The 17,256-nt window shown below is 51.8% G+C and overlaps 2 protein-coding genes and 2 gene segments (V, D, J or C); all 4 read right to left on the reverse strand.

The window, feature by feature from the left end:
- Positions 1-17,256, reverse strand: part of LOC123351200 (immunoglobulin lambda-1 light chain-like) — a 624,702-nt gene that overhangs the window by 458,431 nt on the left and 149,015 nt on the right. The window lies entirely within an intron of this gene.
- The window catches only part of LOC123351197 (immunoglobulin lambda-1 light chain-like), a 668,923-nt gene that overhangs the window by 451,584 nt on the left and 200,083 nt on the right, over positions 1-17,256 (reverse strand). The window lies entirely within an intron of this gene.
- Positions 1-17,256, reverse strand: part of LOC123351198 — a 576,764-nt gene that overhangs the window by 425,675 nt on the left and 133,833 nt on the right.
- On the reverse strand, positions 15,072-15,740 carry LOC123351203. The segment is given in 2 exon segments: positions 15,072-15,517; positions 15,633-15,740. Coding segments are annotated over 2 exon segments (462 nt in total).

A 17,256-nucleotide genomic window follows, 5' to 3' on the forward strand; every position in this document is an offset into this window, starting at 1 on the left:
GTTCGCGCCTTAGCGGGGACCATCTCTGTGTTCTGTGTTTGTACAGAACCCAGCACAACGGGGACCTGAGCCAGGACCTGTCCTCCCAGGGGCCACAGAAATACAGATACGTAATAATCACAGTGATGCAGCCACCTCTGAAGGACATTCCTGGGCAACATTTTGCAGAGATGTTCGGTGTTAAATGTAATATCAGTTAATTTAAATGTAATTAAAAGAAAACTTTGCAAATAAATACCCAGCAATTACAATGAGAAGTGGTTCATGAATCTACAACCTAAATCAGTACAATCGTGTGCCTCGGACCTCCTGTCTCACCTCCTCCCCCACCACTCGGTCTGAATGAGGGATCTGAAAGGACGCATCTGCTCAAACACCACGGTCTGTGCAACAGACTGTTAAGAACAAATGTCTATTGAACAGTTACTTTATTCTGTTATAAACAGTTCACGATACAACTGCAGGGAGAAAGTGCCCCCTGATGGCCAGTCATAACTGTACCACATGCAGAAGAGTAGAAGGGAAAATCCAGACACATCTCAAATCACATTTTATTCTCTCCAGTCTCTGGAGTTTAAGGAGAGATTCATCCCAGTTCCCAGCAGTAACAGCTCAGGTTTAGTCTTAGAAATGTGGCTGCCTTCACACTCCCCTTGTGTGTTAATATTTTACATCTAGAAACATCATGGACTCAGGAACACCCAGTAACTCATCAGGCGAGTACAGGGCAGGTTCTGGAGGGGAGGGGTGTGCAGAGGATGGGATCTTTCTACTCGGTGGGTCCCAGTGAGGCTTTGAGCTCTAATAACACAATCATTTGCAGGCTCACGCTTTCCTAATGACACTTTCCTTATGCTGACGGACTCTTCTTTTTCCCCCATGGTGGTGTATGTGTGAAACGCCTGGGATCTGACTCCAGGCTGTTCATTCTAAGAATCTCACTGGATCTTCATTTAATTACAACCTTGTGTTTAACAGTAACTGCCTTAGCTCACCGCATGTATTGGGGAAGCAGATTTTAAAACTGTCATCAGATGCCACCGGCGTGGTGCTCTGCTCTGTTCAGTGTTGATATCAGTCGGCTGTGTGTGTGCTCCCTCGTCTCTGCAGATTGCTGGCACAGCTGACCCCGAGAGATCCCCCAATGATCACAGACTCTTATAAGGTACGGAGGCACCTGGTCAGGTTTATTGTGAAACAAAACACAGTCTCTAGCTCCCTGGATCAGATGTCTACAGTTCTGCTAGTACATGTGTGCTTCCTGGCAATGGACCGGCTCAGATGTCCACTCAGGGATGCATTCTTATACGCAGGTACAAACAGGCTTCGCATCATTGAACGCACTGAGGTACAGCCCCTTTATGCATTACGGTGTTGCCTTCCTCATGGTGCAGATTGGTTAGAACAAATAAATCTATCCATCATACTGTCTACTCATCGTATTGTCCTTTCATAGTGTCTATCCATCATATAGTCTATCCATTGTATTGTTCTTTCATATTGTCTTTTTAGACTGTCTTTAGACTGGGTCTGCATGTTCCTTGTTATCTGTGTGGGTGCCGTCCTGGCACACGTTCATCTTATTAGTACTTACACGTGTATACACTCTTACCAGCTTCTGTGAGCAGGTCCTGCCTCGGGCTCCCATCCTAACTTTGCTTTATGTTAGCAAATTTCTTGACCATTACTTCAGTTCAGGCCTCAGGCCTCATACCGGGCCTCTGATACCAAGGGTTTATGTCGCAGGGCCCCATCTTACTACAAAAATGTTCTCTGATTTTTTTTAGAATTATAGTTTAACCTAACTAAGGACTAAGATTGTACTAAGGGTCAGATCCTGGCTCTACTAAAATGAAAAGCCAAACGCCAACTGGTTCCAATGGGAAGAAGATTTGGTATTAACTAGTCAGAATGTTGTAAAGCTTGAGAGTCACTGTGACAGGGGCCTGGCCCAACGAGCCCACAGAACAGCAGCAGTGACATAGTGACACGTGATGAACTTGTGCTGGGCAGAGGCTGACGGACGGAAGTGGGAGGTTTGTGTCTGAGTTCCCCATTTGGCTGCATCACTGTGCAGTCCCTGTAGCACAGTAATAATCAGCCTCATCCTCTGCCTGGACGCTGGTGATGGTTAAGTAGCCGATTGTATTAGAGGCGTCTTTGGAACCAGCAAAGCGACTGGGGACCCCAGAGCCCTGGTGCTTGTCAGAGTCAATTTTGTATCTCAGAAGGTATCTTGGGATGTTCCCAGTTTTTTGCTGGTACCAGATGACATCCCCAAATGTGTATCCACTGCTAAGGGCACAGGAGAGTTTAACTGTGTTTCCAATGGACACAGATACTGCGGGCGGCTGTGTCAGTGTGTACTGGGAGAGGGATCCTGGAAACAGATAGAAACCTCTGTATTAACTCTTCTGCTTGGAGGTGACAGAACAAAGAATCCATGTAAACAGGAAGAATCACAAGGTCAGTGACAGAAACATTTAAAATTAAACCACAGCAGAAGAATCCTTTCCTTACCCGAGCAGTACGTGAGCAGCGCGAGGAGCAGAGGGGCCCAGGCCATGGTGGGAATCCAGACGAGCTCGGCTTCCTGAGGTAAACGGGTCTGTGGCTGGGACTCTCCGATTCTCTCTTAAACCCCCAGATCTGGAGAACGGCCCCTTCATGCAAATCTGCTCCCTGCTCACTGGCTGCTGCTAGTACTATGTACCTCATTCCCAGGTGGAGGAAATAAGGACTGTAAAAGGGCAGGTCTTCCCCATTTGGGAGTTAACCAGGAAGATCAAAACGGGTTTATTTCCTTGTCTGCTGTAACTCTGCAATCTGCTCTCTGCCCATCTCCAAAGAATCCTGCCAAATCCTCCCCACAGAGACCCTTACGGGCAAAGTCCTTTTTAACCCTTCCCTTCCCATTGCATTAGAAGAATCTTTTACTCGTGCAGGGCTAGGTACAAGCAGCATTTCCCGTCCTGTAATTGTTCTTTTGTGGGACTTTGCCCCATTTCTTACACAGAGACAAATTCGTTCTGGCTCTTTTAACTACCGCAAATTAAATGTCTCCCTGGGGTGTTGTCCACTCAAATGCTATTTATTTGCTGGCAGGCCCCTGTGAATCTTTTCACTCCGCTCAGGGCTTCATTTGTGCCAGGCTGATTCCCGGTGCCTCTGGGCCGGGCAGTTCATGGCCCAGCATCACTGGGCTTCCCGCGTCAGTTATGAAAGTAAAAAAATTGCTGGAGCCCCAGCTTCTAATTGCTTGAGCCCAGGCACCTTTTTCATTACAAATGAAGCACAGACTCTGCTCCCTCTAGGGCCTGGGGCTACTATTTTGCAGACCCCAAACAGGTTGGGCCTTACGGATCCTAGATAGGATGATGGACAGGGACAGACCCCAAACAGAATGGGCCTTACAGACCATAGGTAGGACAACGGACAGGGACAGTATGTAAAGGGAGGAGGCTGGTTGCTGAGATTTCTATCAGTTTGACATCAAGCCAGCTCGGTATTGTTTCTATAAATTGCCGTGTGTGTAAATTCCCTTTCCCGCAGGCAAGGCCCAGTGGCAGGACAGTGATTATGAGCCACCTCTGCTAGGGAGGAGAGAGAATCTTCATCTGTTTCACAGTTTCGTGGGGGAAGCTGCGGAACGGTCGGGGTTTGGTCTGAATTCAGTGCTGCTGGCTGGGCCAGCGACACCCGCTGTGATGAGTCTGCTGAGCAGCCGCAGGTCTCAGATGAAGGCAGGAAGGTACCACAGCGAATGGGGGGACGGTTGGTGAGAAGTGTAGCAGGGGGTCTGGGAGGAGCGTGACATCGCAGGCGGATTGCGGAGAGGCTCTCAGGACCCAGCAGGTGCTAGAGCCTATAGAGCCTAGAAGCTGAAGCTCAATGTCTGTCTCTAAGTCCTGGTCCACCTGGCTCTCTGCCATGTATTGTCTCAGCAGGACAGTGTTGTGTCTCGCAGCACTCCAGCCATCCCACCAGGGGGCGACAATTCCACAATTTAGCTAATAGAAAACGACCATCAGCACCTGCTCCTGACACGGCTCCGCTAGCAGGGGCGGCTCCAGGCCCCAGCACGCCAAGCACGTGCTTGGGGCGGCATGCCACGGGGGGCACTCTGCCGGTCACCGGGAGGGCAGCAGGAGGCTCCGGTGGACCTCCCGCAGGTGTGCCTGCGGATGCTCCACCGGAACCGCGGGACCAGCGGACCCTCTGCAGGCACGTCTGTGGGAAGTCCACCGGAGCCGTGGGACCGGCGACCGCCAGAGCGCCCCCCGTGGCGTGCCGCCCTGCTTGGGGCGGCGAAATTGCTAGAGCCGCCCCTGCCCACTAGTGGGACTTTGCTCTGGGGCGACAGACGTGTTCAGTTCTCAAAGCCGCTCAGTACGTGGCTTCTTTGGTGAGCTTGTGAGCTCAGCCCCTGGGTGCGAGCTAGCGACTGGATTAGTGTCATACTCAGCGCTGGCCCAGCCCCTGTAAGGAGAAAGGGGGCTTCCGTCATGTCACCAGCAAGGCCTGAAAATATCCATCGCTTCAGTCTCTCCCACTTGGGGGCAGATGGGGGAGTTGCTGCCAATTCCTACAGCGAGCCTGGCTTCTCTTCGACATCCAGGCTTCCTCCCTCCTTCATACACACGGTGCTGTCTCATCACGCGCCACCTGAAAGCAGAGTTCTCCGCGTTCCGGCACATTACCCGCTACACGAACATCCTAGAACGCCTCTTACGGGGCGCTGCCTCTGGAACCAGATGCCTGTGGAAGGGAAACTCCTATTTCATTGGTGCACGAAGAAAGGATGATTTTGAAAACTGCTCTAGTCTCCTCTCCCACAGCTCCTCTGTCTTAGTCAAACTACCTTTGGGCCAGCTGTCGCCTGGCCGGGAATAAGCTTCACTCCCAGGGCTGCTTGGAATCTTACTTTAGATTATTTCCAAAGTGTGAACTCCCCTTCTGTGAGAACATGTTCCATTCAGTGAAGTCAAGGACTCAGGAACAGCGTGTAACTCACCAGACATGCCCAGGGCAATGCCCAGGGACGGGGGGGAGCTCTGTGCTACTCAGTAATCTTCAATGTGGGCCCTGCGTCTTGTTTCACTCAATCGTTTTGCAGGCTCAGCCTCTCTTCCTGGGGCTGTTTGTATCGCGCCCAGGGTCTGTTCTTTCCTACCCTGGCTCAGCTTGCGTGTGAAATGCCTGGATCTGCGATCAAACACTCAGCTGCTCAGTCTCCACGTCTCACTGGGTTTTCATTGGAGAATGAGCTGGTATTTAAAAAACAGCAAGTGCCTCCTCTCCTGGCATGTATTCGGGAACATCTTCTTTGAAATTCTAATCAACTCTGATTACTACAGTAGAACCATAAACAGGGTCAAATCCTAGTCTCATGGAAGTGAACGGCAAAACTCCCAGGGGGTTGAATGGGACCAAGATTTCTCCCTAAGGGCTTGGCTACACTTACAAATTTGCAGCACTGCAGCAGGGTGTGAAAACACACCCTCTCCAGCGCTGCAAATTGCGGCGCTGCAAAGCGCCAGTGTGGTCAAAGCCCCAGCGCTGGGAGCGCGGCTCCCAGCGCTGTCTGTTATTCCCCACAGGGAGGTGGAGTACGGACAGCGCTGGGAGAGCTTTCTCCCAGCGCTGGCGCTTTGACTACACTTAGCGCTTCAAAGCGCTGCCGCGGCAGCGCTGCCACGGCAGCGCTTTGAAGTGTAAGTGTAGCCAAAGCGTGTCCAGAGGTTGATAAATCATAGTAGTTACTCTTAGTGGGGACTGGGAGAGTGAATAGTAAAACCATAATGCATCAGTCTGGATGATCACAAAGCGCTGCCACAGACTGAACTCATGCACAACACGGGCTGGAGGATGGAGGAGGATGTTTTTGTCTCAGTTCCCCACTTCATTGCATCACTGTGCAGCACCACTAGCATGTGCAGCACAGTAATAATCAGCTTCATCCTCTGCCTGGACGCTGGTGATGGTTAAGTAGCAGGTTGTATTAGAGGCGTCTTTGGAACCAGCAAAGCGACTGGGGACCCCAGAGCCCTGGTATTTGTCAGAGTCTTTGTTGTACCTCAGAAGGTATCTTGGGATGTTCCTATTTTTTTGCTGGTACCACATAACACTTCCAAATGTGTATCCACTGCTAAGGGCACAGGAGAGTTTAACTGTGTTGCCAATGGACACTGACACTGAGGGCGGCTGAGTCAGAGTAATCTGGGAGAGGGAACCTGGAAAGAAATAGAAAATGCTGCATGATTGTCATGGCTTGGAGTGAACACCTGCACATTTCCTGCTGAGCCAGGAGTCTGGGAATCAGGAATATGCAGGAATTCAGTGAAAAGTCCTTTTAAATAAATCTGAGATCAGAAACGCTCCCCCTTACCAGAGCAGTAAGTGAGCAGCATGAGGAGCAGAGGGGCCCAGGCCATTGTGGGAATCCAGATGAGCTCGGCTTCCGGATGCAAACGGGTCTGTGGCTGGGACCCTCCGATTCGCTCTTAAACCCCCAGAGCTGGAGAACGGCCCCTTCATGCAAATCTGCTCCCTGCTCACTGGCTGCTGCTGTAGAGTTTGTGTGCACCAAGGGGGTTCTCATTAGCGTTCTCTGCCTCCCCACTGCAAACACCTCCTGATCTGAGCGCGTTCTTCGTCCTATTGGTCACTGCTGGCTAGTTACCTTCTCTTAAAGCCCCTTTGAGTCCTGTGTTCTTTTCAGCCTTCTCCCATTTGTGTTTTGGGCTGATATTTTGTAGACTCCAAATAGGATGGGGCTAACAGACCCCAAACACAATGACTGACAGGGACAATCTCTCAAGGGACGAGTCCTGTTGCTGATTTGCTCAGGTTTGTATCAGGTCTGTATCAAGCCAGCTTGTGGATTCCCTGTTTCCCCAGCCCCTCAGCAGCGGTGGGACAGTGACTGTACCCTCCCCCAGCTAGGGAAGAGAGAGAAGGTTTATTTGGTAACCGTTAGGGGTGAAAGGCCCCAGGACGGTCGGGGTTTGTTCTGAATTCAGTGCTGCAGGCTGCCGGCTGGGAGAACAAAACCCAGGGGATGAGTCTGCTGAGCGGCCGCGGGACACAGCTGAAGGGCTAGAGGGTCCATGGCAGACGGGCGGGAGGTTTGTGACGTGTGACACACGGGGGCCGGGGCACTGGGAGGAGTGTGACACTGGAGGCGGGTGTCAGAGCCGTTCTTGGGACCCACCAGGTGCTACAATCTCCAAGCCCTAGTAGCTGCAGCTCAGCGCCTGTCTCTGAGTCGGGGTCCACCTGGCTCCCATGTGCTGTCCCAGGAAAAGGGTTGGTGTCTCACAGTGCTCCAGCCACCCCAGCAGGGGGCGACAATTACACTCGATTTACCGACAGAGAGTGAGCAGCAGAGCCTGCTCCTCAGCAATCAGACTGTCCTGGGGTAGCTCTGGGGGACAGGGGAGTTTCGGGGGAGTTTTCAGTTCATGGCCATTTAACTGATACCAGTGGTGGTGTTATTTAGAGTCACCAGATGGGCCTATCTCAGCTAGTGGTACAAGTTCGGTAGCACCGACTGTTAGATCTCGGCCTGGTTCTTTTGTAGTAGCCAGGGGTGGCTCTAGACATTTCGCCACTCCAAGCACGGCAGCATGCCACGGGGGCGCTCTGCTGGTCGCCAGGAGGGTGCCAGACGGCTCCGGTGGACCTCCCGCAGGCATGCCCGCGGGAGGTCCACCGGAGCTGCGGGACCAGCGGACCCTCTGCAGGCACACCTGGCGGAGGTCTACCGGAGCAGCCTGCCGCCCTCCCAGGGACCAGCGGAGCACCCCCCATGGCATGCCGCCCCAAGCACGAGCTTGGCGTGCTGGGGCCTAGAGCCGCCCCTGGTAGCAGCTGATCATATATCAGAAAAAAATCTGTAAACTTCTTAGTCTCTGTAGAGCAAAACAGAAGAGCTCAGCATTATTACACAGAGAGACATTTTACAATAGCTATAAATGGGCAAGGATTACTTCACCCAGCACTGCAGTGCAGCCACCTCTGCAGAACATGCCTGGGAAACTTTTTCTTGCACAGTTGGACATTAAATGTACGTGTTAAAAACAATCTTTATAAATCAGTGTCCAGCAGCTACACCAGAGCAGTTATTTATAAATCTCCAACCTAACACAATGCACTTGGGTTACTTCAGTGCTCTGTCTCATCCCTACCCCACCCAATCTGTCTGCACCAGGGATTGGAAAGGATGCAGCTGTTTAAACACCACAGTCTGGTGCACACACAGGTGAAGAGAAATATGTATCAGTTACTTAATTCTATTGTAGACAGTTCACAGGGCAAATGCAGGGAGACGTCGCCCCCTGGTGCCCAGTCTTTTCATCCTGGAGTTTAAGGAGAGATTAATTGTAGTTCCCAGCTGCAGACAGCCCAGTCTGTCTTATGAATGAGGCTATGTGTTAATATGTCCCTTCAACTCAATTCCTGTGTTACTATTTCACATGCAGAGATCGCCCGGACTTGGGAGCACCCGGTGACATGTCAGATACCTGGCTAGCAGGACTGAGGAGTGAAAGTGCTGGGGGTCTTTACTACTCACTTGCTCTCAATGTGGCTTTTGTTGTTGTGTAGCTTGATCATTTTGCAGGCTCGGCCTTTGGCAATGGGGCTGTTCTTATCAGGCCCAGGGGCTGTTCTTTTCCTGCCCTGGCTTTGTGAGTGTGAAATGCCTGGGCTCTGTGATCTAACACCCAGCTGGTCGGGTTCTGAATCTCACTGGGTTTGCACTGCAGGGTGAGCTGGTATTTAAGGGACAGGACTCCCTCCTCTCACAGCATGTGCTTGGGAACGGGACACTGGAGTGTTTCCTTTGGGATTATCACTGGATCTAGGTACCACAGTCAGGTTCCATAAAGGTTTTCATCCTCATCCCATGGACAATAAATGACAAATTCCCATTGGGTCACGGGGCCCAAGATTTGGACTTAAATGTGCAGACCCTGATATTCCTTAGCAGTGCCCCTCACTGGTGACTGGAATGTGCCTAGTTAATCACATGCCCAACACATCAGCGCAGAGGAGCGTCGCGCCCAGACACACATAGACTGGAGCCAGGCACCGTACAAGCTGCTGGGACACAAGGGTTTTGTCAGTTCTCCATCTGTCTACATCACTGTGCAGCACCCCACTCCCTGGGCCACAGTGACATCGGTGATGGTTGGGTTGATGGTTGTATTAGCCGCATCTTTGGAACCGGAGAAGCGACTGGGGACCCCAGTGCCCTGGTGCTTGGCAGCATTGGATTTGTACCACAGAAGATATTTTGGAGTATTTCCATTTTTGGCTGGTGCCAGGTGGCATGTGGAATCGGGTACCCACTGCTGATGGTGCAGGAGAGTTGAACAGTGCAGCTAGTTCCCACTTGAGTTGCTGCCAACAGTCCTTTTCGTTCCAGGTCTCATCTTGTGCAAATCAGTTCTCAATTTGACTTTACAAGCTCCTCTGTCATGAGGCTTTCACCTCCCCCAGCGCTCGGTTTGCCTCCTGTAACTGTGTCTCCAGGGCCTGTAGTCGACTTGGTGGTGTTTGCCCAACTCTCTGGGCCCACTGCCCCAGGCTGTCCAGTCCACGCACCTCGGCCTTGCCTCTGAGCCCTGGCCCAAGAGCCCGTGTCCAAGTGAGGCTCGTCCTATGGTCAGTTCGTCCAAACTGTATCCATCTTGTAACAGGGCTGGGACATCACATTAGGCCAGTCTCTGCCTAGAATTACAGGCCAGGGGAGGTCTCTGAGTAACTGACCCTGCGCTTGTTCATCTGACCTTGTCATTCAGTGTCTAGCTCCACTACTGGGCACACTCCTGTCTCTCCATGGAGAGCAGGGGGAGCTTTGGGACACAGCCAACAACACTCCTGCTTCGGCTAGGACAGCCCCGGCCTTCCCCGCAGCAGGACACTGACTCTGCAGCCAGCAGATGAACTTTTCTATTGAGGTTCGTATGCTGCACCCATCACTGCAGTACCTGAGCACCGAGACTGGCCCACGGGAACTGACCCCTGAAATCAACATTACAAACAAACTCAGCACAAGGCCTCCGGATCCTCACAGACAAACCTCCTCACCTGCAAGTGCCCTTTATATTTTTGCCACTAAATCAAACAATTCCCTCACCCGAGCAGTACGTGAGCAGCGTGAGGAGCAGAGGGGCCCAGGCCATGGTGGCGAATCCAGACGAGCTCGGCTTCCTGAGGCAAACGGGTCTGTGGCTGCGACCCTCTGATTCTCTCTTAAACCCCCAGATCTGGAGAACGGCCCCTTCATGCAAATCATCTCCCTGCTCACTGGCTGCTGCTGTAGAGTTTATGTGAACCAGGGGGGTTCTCATTAGCGTTCTCTGCCTCCCCACTGCAAACACCTCCTGATCTGAGCGTGTCCTTCCTCCTGTTGGTCACTGCTGGCTAGTTACTTTCTGCTAAGCCCCTTTGAGTCCTGTGTTCTTTTCAGCCTTCTCCCATTTGTGTTTTGGGCTAATATTATGTAGATCCCAATAAGATGGGGCTTGAACACTTCAAATAGAAGGGGGCCAAATACAGGGCTACATCACCATCTGGTGCCCAGTCATAACCGATCCCCGACACTGAGCTGCAGAAGAGTAGATGGGAAAATCCAAGTACCTCCCAAATCCCAATTTTTTCTTTCCATCTCTGGAGTTTAAGGAGAGATTCATTGTGGTTCCCAGCTACAGACAGCCCAGTTTGTCTTGGGAATGTGGCTGTGTGTTAATATGTCCCTCCAATGCACCTCCCATGCTACTATTTCACATGCAGAGATCGCCCGGACTTGGAAACACCCGGTGACGTGTCAGATACGTGGCTAGCAGGACTGAGGAGTGAAAGTGCTGGGGGTCTCTACTATTCAGTTGCTCTCAATGTAGCTTCTCTGTGTTGTGTGGCTTGATCATTTTGCAGATTCAGCTTTGGCAATGGGGCTGTTCTTATCAGGCCCAGGGGCTGTTCTTTTCCTGCCCTGGCTTTTTGTGTGTGAAATGCCTGGGCTCTGCGATCTAACACCCAGCTGGTCGGGATCTGAATCTCACTGGGTTGGCACTGCAGGGTGAGCTGGTATTTAAGGGACAGGACTCCATCCTCTCATGGCATGTGCTTAGGAACGGGACACTGGAGTGTTTTCTTTGGGATTATCACTGGATCAAGGTATGACAGTCAGGTTTCATAAAGGGTTTCATCCTCGTCCCATGGACAATAAATGACAAATGCCCTTCAGGACACTGGGCCCAAGATTTGGCCTTAAATGTGCAGACCCTGATAATCCTTAGTAGTGCCCCTCACTGGTGTCTGGAATGTGCCTAGTTAAACCACAACACATGAACAAGAAAGATTGTTGCATGCAGACACACACACACTGGAGTCAAGCACAATACAGGCTGCTGGAACACAAGGGTTTTGTCAGTTCTCCATCTGCATCACTGTGCAGCACCCCACTCCATGTGACACAGTAATAACCAGCCTCATTGTCTGCTTGGTCATCGGTGATGGTTGGGTTGATGGTTGTATTAGCCACATCTTTGGAACCGGAGAAGCCACTGGGGACTCCAGTGCCCTGGTGCTTGGCAGCACTGGATTTGAACCACAGAAGATATTTTCAACCATTTCCAATTTTTGGCTGGCACCAGGTGGCATGTGTGATCGGGTACCCACTGCTGATGGTGCAGGAGAGTTGAACAGTGCAGCTAGTTCCTGCTCGAGTTTCTGCCAAGAGTCGTTTTTGTCCAAATCAGTTCTCGTGTTTGTTTAGCAGCCTCCACTATTATTGTGTGTAATGAGGCTTTCAACTACCCCAGCACTTGGTTTGCCTTCTGTAACTGTGTTTCCAAGGCCTGTAGTTGACTTGGCATCTCTTGCCCAACTGTCTTGATCTACTGCCTCAGGGTGTCCAGTCCATGCACCTCGGCCTTGCCTCTGGACCCCTGGCCCAAGAGCCCATCTTCAAGTGAGCGTTGTCCTAGGGGCAGCTCATCCAAGCAGCACCCGTCTTGTAACGGGGTTGGGACATCGCATTAGGCCAGTCTCTGCCTACAGTTACAGGCCAGGAGAGATCTCTTACTAGGCTGACCCTCAGCTTGTTCACTTCACCTTGTATTTCTATGTCTAGCTCCACTGCTGGGTACACTCCTGTCACTCCATGTGCACATGAAATACGCACCAACAAATGCCAACCTAGCCTGACTGCTGGGAGTCTGCTCCCGCGAACCAGCGCCTGCCCACACCTGGAGTCAATCAGTCCTCTCATTTCACGGCCAGCCACGTTACCAATGGAGTGGGCCCCCTACCAAGGGAACATCCCAAGCCACAGACTTGGCTGCGGTTGCAATGCAAATACCCGCATCCCATGGGTGGACAGTCCTTTCTTAGCCAACCCGTCTGACCTCACTGGAAACACTATCCATGTTCTCCTGACTGATTCCCGGGCATTTGTCCTGTGATAACTGAGATGCTGCTACCTCCTCTAGTCTGTTAGCTACCAGTTTGCCTAAGAATTTCTCTCTCCATATGGCCCCCTCGCCATGCTACAGCTGGGGTCTCGGTCACCTTGCTTCCCTCAGAACAGTTCTCTTGAACTAACCCTTTGGTCGGGTGGTTCAGCATTATTAGCTTCCATATCGGCCTCCACCCTCACCAGGACCTCATCAGTAGAAGTCGGTCAAAACCTCCAGACCCAGCTTTGGGCTTCAGTAGGCAAGACGCATAGGAATGGTTCTAAGATTACAAGCTTCACGACCTTCGTGATGGGTTCCCCCTGGGTGCCACGTAGAACTGGGGTACAACTGATCCCTGTGTCTCACCAATCTAGGATCCCTTCACACTGTGACATTGTGATAAGCTGCAAAGCCCTCCAAGCTTGCACTCACATCAGCCTCCACAGGCAGGGACCACACCCAGCTCTGTTCATGAACGCTCTGGCCAGCCACTGCATGAACCAGCAACAGAGGAGGCTCCAGCCAAAATATCCTCAGCTCCCCAGCCTAGGACCCCACAGCTCTACTGTCCTGCCCTGGTCAAAAACCCGACCAGCATGAATTTATTACAGTTACTCAATTTACCTCTCCCTTCATGTGAAGAGGAATATGCACAAAACCTTTGTTAACTGGTTATAAGTGATAGCAAACCGACCAAAGTAGATTACTTAGCAAATAAACAAAATCCCAATCTAAGTCTTATACAGTCGGTAGGATTTGTATCAAGCGGTGTCTCACTGATGGTATAAACAGTCCCTCAAGCGTCCTTCTTCCCTGCCTGGGACCCTCCTTCACCAGTTCAGTCTTTGTTCCTAAGGTGCTTCCAGGGGCTTTGTTGTGGAGAGAGAGAGAGTCCAGTCGTGATGTCACTTCCCCCTTTTATATCTTCTTCCAATTTGCTGGAAAGTTCTTTTGCTGTGATCTAGGTCAAACCGTCCCCATTGTATAGTAGTGCTGTCTCAGAGAGGTTTCTGTTGTACTCAGTTTCTGGGGTAATCCTTGTGGGTGTGTATTTCCTCAATAGGCCACCAATGTTGTTTGGCCTTTTTAGTGTTGTACCTGAAAGGCTGCCTGTGGGTGTTCCCAGCTGCACATGTTTCCGTAGCACATACACAGCAAACTTCATAACTTCACATACAATGATAGTTGAAGGGGGGGGCAACTTTCTATTTCCAGAAAACCGAACACCCTTGCCCAGCCCCCTACATCACCCCTTCTCCAAGTGCCGCCCACGCTCACTCCATCCCCCATCCCTCCATCGCTCACTCACCCTCACCCTAATTCACTTGCTTATTTTGGGGCTGGAGCAGGGGCTTGTGGTGTGAGAGGGGGTGAGGGCTCCAGTTCAGGCTGTGGGCTCTGGGGTGCGGCTGGGGTTTGGAGTGCAGGAGGGGGCTCAGGGACGGGGCAGGGAGTTGGGACATGGGAGCAGGTATGGGGAGCGGGCTCCAGATGGCACTTACCTCAGGTGGCTCCTGGGAAGTAGAGACATCTCCCTCTAGCTCCTAGACAGAGGCCCAGCCACGTGGCTCTGTTTGCTGCCCTTGTCTGCAGGCACTGCCAGTGCCCCCTGAACTCGCATTGGCCAGTGGGAGCTGTTGAGCTGGCACTGGAGGTGGGGGCAGCACGCAGAGCCTCTGTGGCCATCCCTCCACCTAGGAGCCAGAGGGAGATGTCGCTGCTTCTCAGGAGCCGCGTGGAGCCGGGCAGGGAGCCTGCCTGTGGCACCAACTGGACTTTTAATGGCCCCGCCAGTGGTGCTGACCAGAACCGCCAAGGTCATTTTTCGACTGGGCGTTCTGGTCAAAAACCAGACGCCTGGCAACCCTATTGCTAGCACATACATCTTAACGGGATATCCATGTTCAACAGATTAAGCCTTTTAGAATGATGCCTCACTAGGCATACTTTGTACTAAACACATCATCATTATATCACCGGGGTGAATGGGGGTGTGTGCCGGGGTGTCGCTTTGGGGCACAGAGTGTCACAGCCTTGTCTAAGGAGTTTGTGTCAGGCTCCAGCCATCGTGTTACCAGAGCTCGGAAACATTGCACTGGCCAGTGGCTTGCTGGGCTGCAGGGGCCAGGAGGAGCAGGGGCCATGGAGGCACCAATGAACTTCTGGAGGGGACCGGGGAAGCTGCAAAGCAGCTGGGATGGGGGCAGGGAGGAAGTTCTAGGGAGGAGGGATTTTGATATAATCTATTATCTGCTATACCCTGTGTCTGGACACTTCATCCAGCCCTGGCAACTGGAATGGACTAAAGGATCTGAAAGGTCTTTCCTACATTTCTCTTTAGTTCCAGGCCATTTAGGGTGTTGCCCAGCAGGTGAGGTAACACAGGAGAACTGCGTTAGGGGAGACGTGTCTCTTTACCCAAGGAGCATGTGGCTGTCTGGTCCCAGTTTGAACCAGGCTGTGGTGGGCTCGTAGCACAGGGATCTATAAGGCAGGAAAAGCTGCTCCCTTTGCAGAGACCCAGTGCGGCTAACATCTCCCCCAGACAGAGTGAATGGGGAGTCCGTGGAGCAGCGCCCCCTGCTGACAGCAAGCGGGGTTGAAATTCGTAAGGAGGAGCAATCAGTGTCTCATCTATTGCCGGCAAGAACCAAACTGGGCAGCCAGTGCAGAGCCCACGTTGCAGCAGGCCATGAAGAATAGGGAGGTTTTTGTCTCAGTTCCCCATCTGGCTGGATCACTGTGATTCGCACTACTAGCCCAAACAATACAGTAATAGTCAGCCTCATCCTCTGCCTGGACACCGGTGATGGTGAGGGCAGCGTTGTTACTGGATATGGACCCAGAGAACCGGGCAGGGATCCCAGAGGGTCTGGTATTGGTGCTGTATATAAGTGTCCGAGGAGCAGAGCCTGGTTTCTGCTGGAACCAGGCTGGATAGCTGCCGGTGGTGATGGCTCCAGTGCTCAGGCTGCAGGACAGAGTGACAGTCCCTCCTGGGGTCACCGACATTGAGGGCTCCTGAGTCACCACAGGCTGCGAACTCACCCCTGAAATCAACATTACAAACACACTCAGCACAAGGACTCCGGATTCTCACAGACAAACCTCCTCACCTGCAAGTTCCCTTCATATTTTTGCCACTAAAGCAAACAATTCCCTCACCCGAGCAGTAAGTGAGCAGCGTTAGGAGCAGAGGGGCCCAGGCCATGGTGGGAATCCAGACGAGCTCGGCTTCCTGAGGCAAACGGGTCTGTGGCTGGGACCCTCCGATTCTCTCTTAAACCCCCAGCACTGGAGAACGGCCCCTTCATGCAAATCTGCCTGATGCTGGCAGTATCTCATACTGAAGCTGAGCCCTGAAGATTGGCCAGGCAGAATCGCTCTCTAAAGTCCCATATGACAGAAGAAAGAAAGAACGGCCCTTTTGTGCAAATCCGCTCCCTGTGCATTGGCTGCTCACAAGTCAAATTTAACCTCAAATTTAGGCTTTATTTTAAATGAGAGGTTTTTTTAAAGAAAGTTTCCCCCATACAATTGTACTCTTTCAGTATTATTTCAAGTTCAAATTGAAACAGGTTTTTGCTATTATTGATTTTAATACAAAGGGCGATACTGTAACCTACTCCTTGAATAATATTTAACACACCTGGATGGTGCTATCACACAGGCTGACAAGCTCTCTCTAACTACATACTAGATTTGGGAGAAGTATTTATTTAGTTATGGGGGAATCACATTTTTACAAGTTGAGCAAGTAGCAGAATAAATCTGGTCACTACTTTGTCTCTCTGACTAAATAATTTCTTAGTTGCAGCTGCTGCCTACAGCCTGTCTGCCTGGATCCCAACATAAATATCACATGGTGCCAAACACTCTGCAACGACTGTCAGCTAGATTATCCCCAGGGATGAAACAGGAGAACTCTACAGCTAAAGCAGGAGCCTCTATACCTTGAGCCAAAGGACTAAGGGGCAGATTTTTAAAGGTGGCAAGTGACATCTTTAGGTGTCTAAATCCCTTTACAAATCAGGTCCTAAGTCCTGTCCTTGGTATCTGCGCTATGTTCTGGACAGACGGGGAAGCGTGATCCACACTGAATGGAGGGTGATGCTACAGCACCTCCCTGTGGCCCCTTGTCCCTGGCTTGTCTAGCAACACCCCTGTCCGCCTGGCCCCTCGCAGTGAGAGAGAAACAAACCTGGATCATTCCCGTGGAGTCGGCCTCACTGGGCCAAACCCAGCGGGCGGGCGGAAGGAGATGTCAGTTCTATGTGGGTACAGCTAGGGGTGCTCAGCTCTGAATTTGGCCTTTACTCTGAACAGCCATTACGGGGCTGCTGGGAGGAGTCGTTAGCGTAACGTTAGTGCAGCACGTCTTACGTGTAGAGAACAATGGACGACCTTTGCATCTCTGGGTACACAGATATTTTCTATCACATGCACCTGGAGAGGGGTCACTGCCGCCACTACTGCAGTGCAGCTGGGCCAGCTTCCCCCATGCTGCCCCTCACGCATGGACACGCACCCTGGAAACACCCCCCAGAACTAACTCATTCCCCCCCTGCCACCCTCCCTCCAGCTCTCCTTTGCTGTGATGCCTACAAACAAATTGCCAGCAGTGAGGCCATGAGTGTGAGACCCTTCCCATCCCGCTGCCAGGATTGTCTCATTGCTGCCTTCCGCCACCCACAGGCCGGCCTGTCGCCCCCTGTTGTCTCTTGTCTCATACTGAGATTGTTCGCGCCTTAGCGGGGACCATCTCTGTGTTCTGTGTCTGTACAGAGCC

This window comes from Mauremys mutica, chromosome 16, assembly GCF_020497125.1.
Source record: "Mauremys mutica isolate MM-2020 ecotype Southern chromosome 16, ASM2049712v1, whole genome shotgun sequence".
Classification (NCBI taxonomy): domain Eukaryota; kingdom Metazoa; phylum Chordata; order Testudines; family Geoemydidae; genus Mauremys; species Mauremys mutica.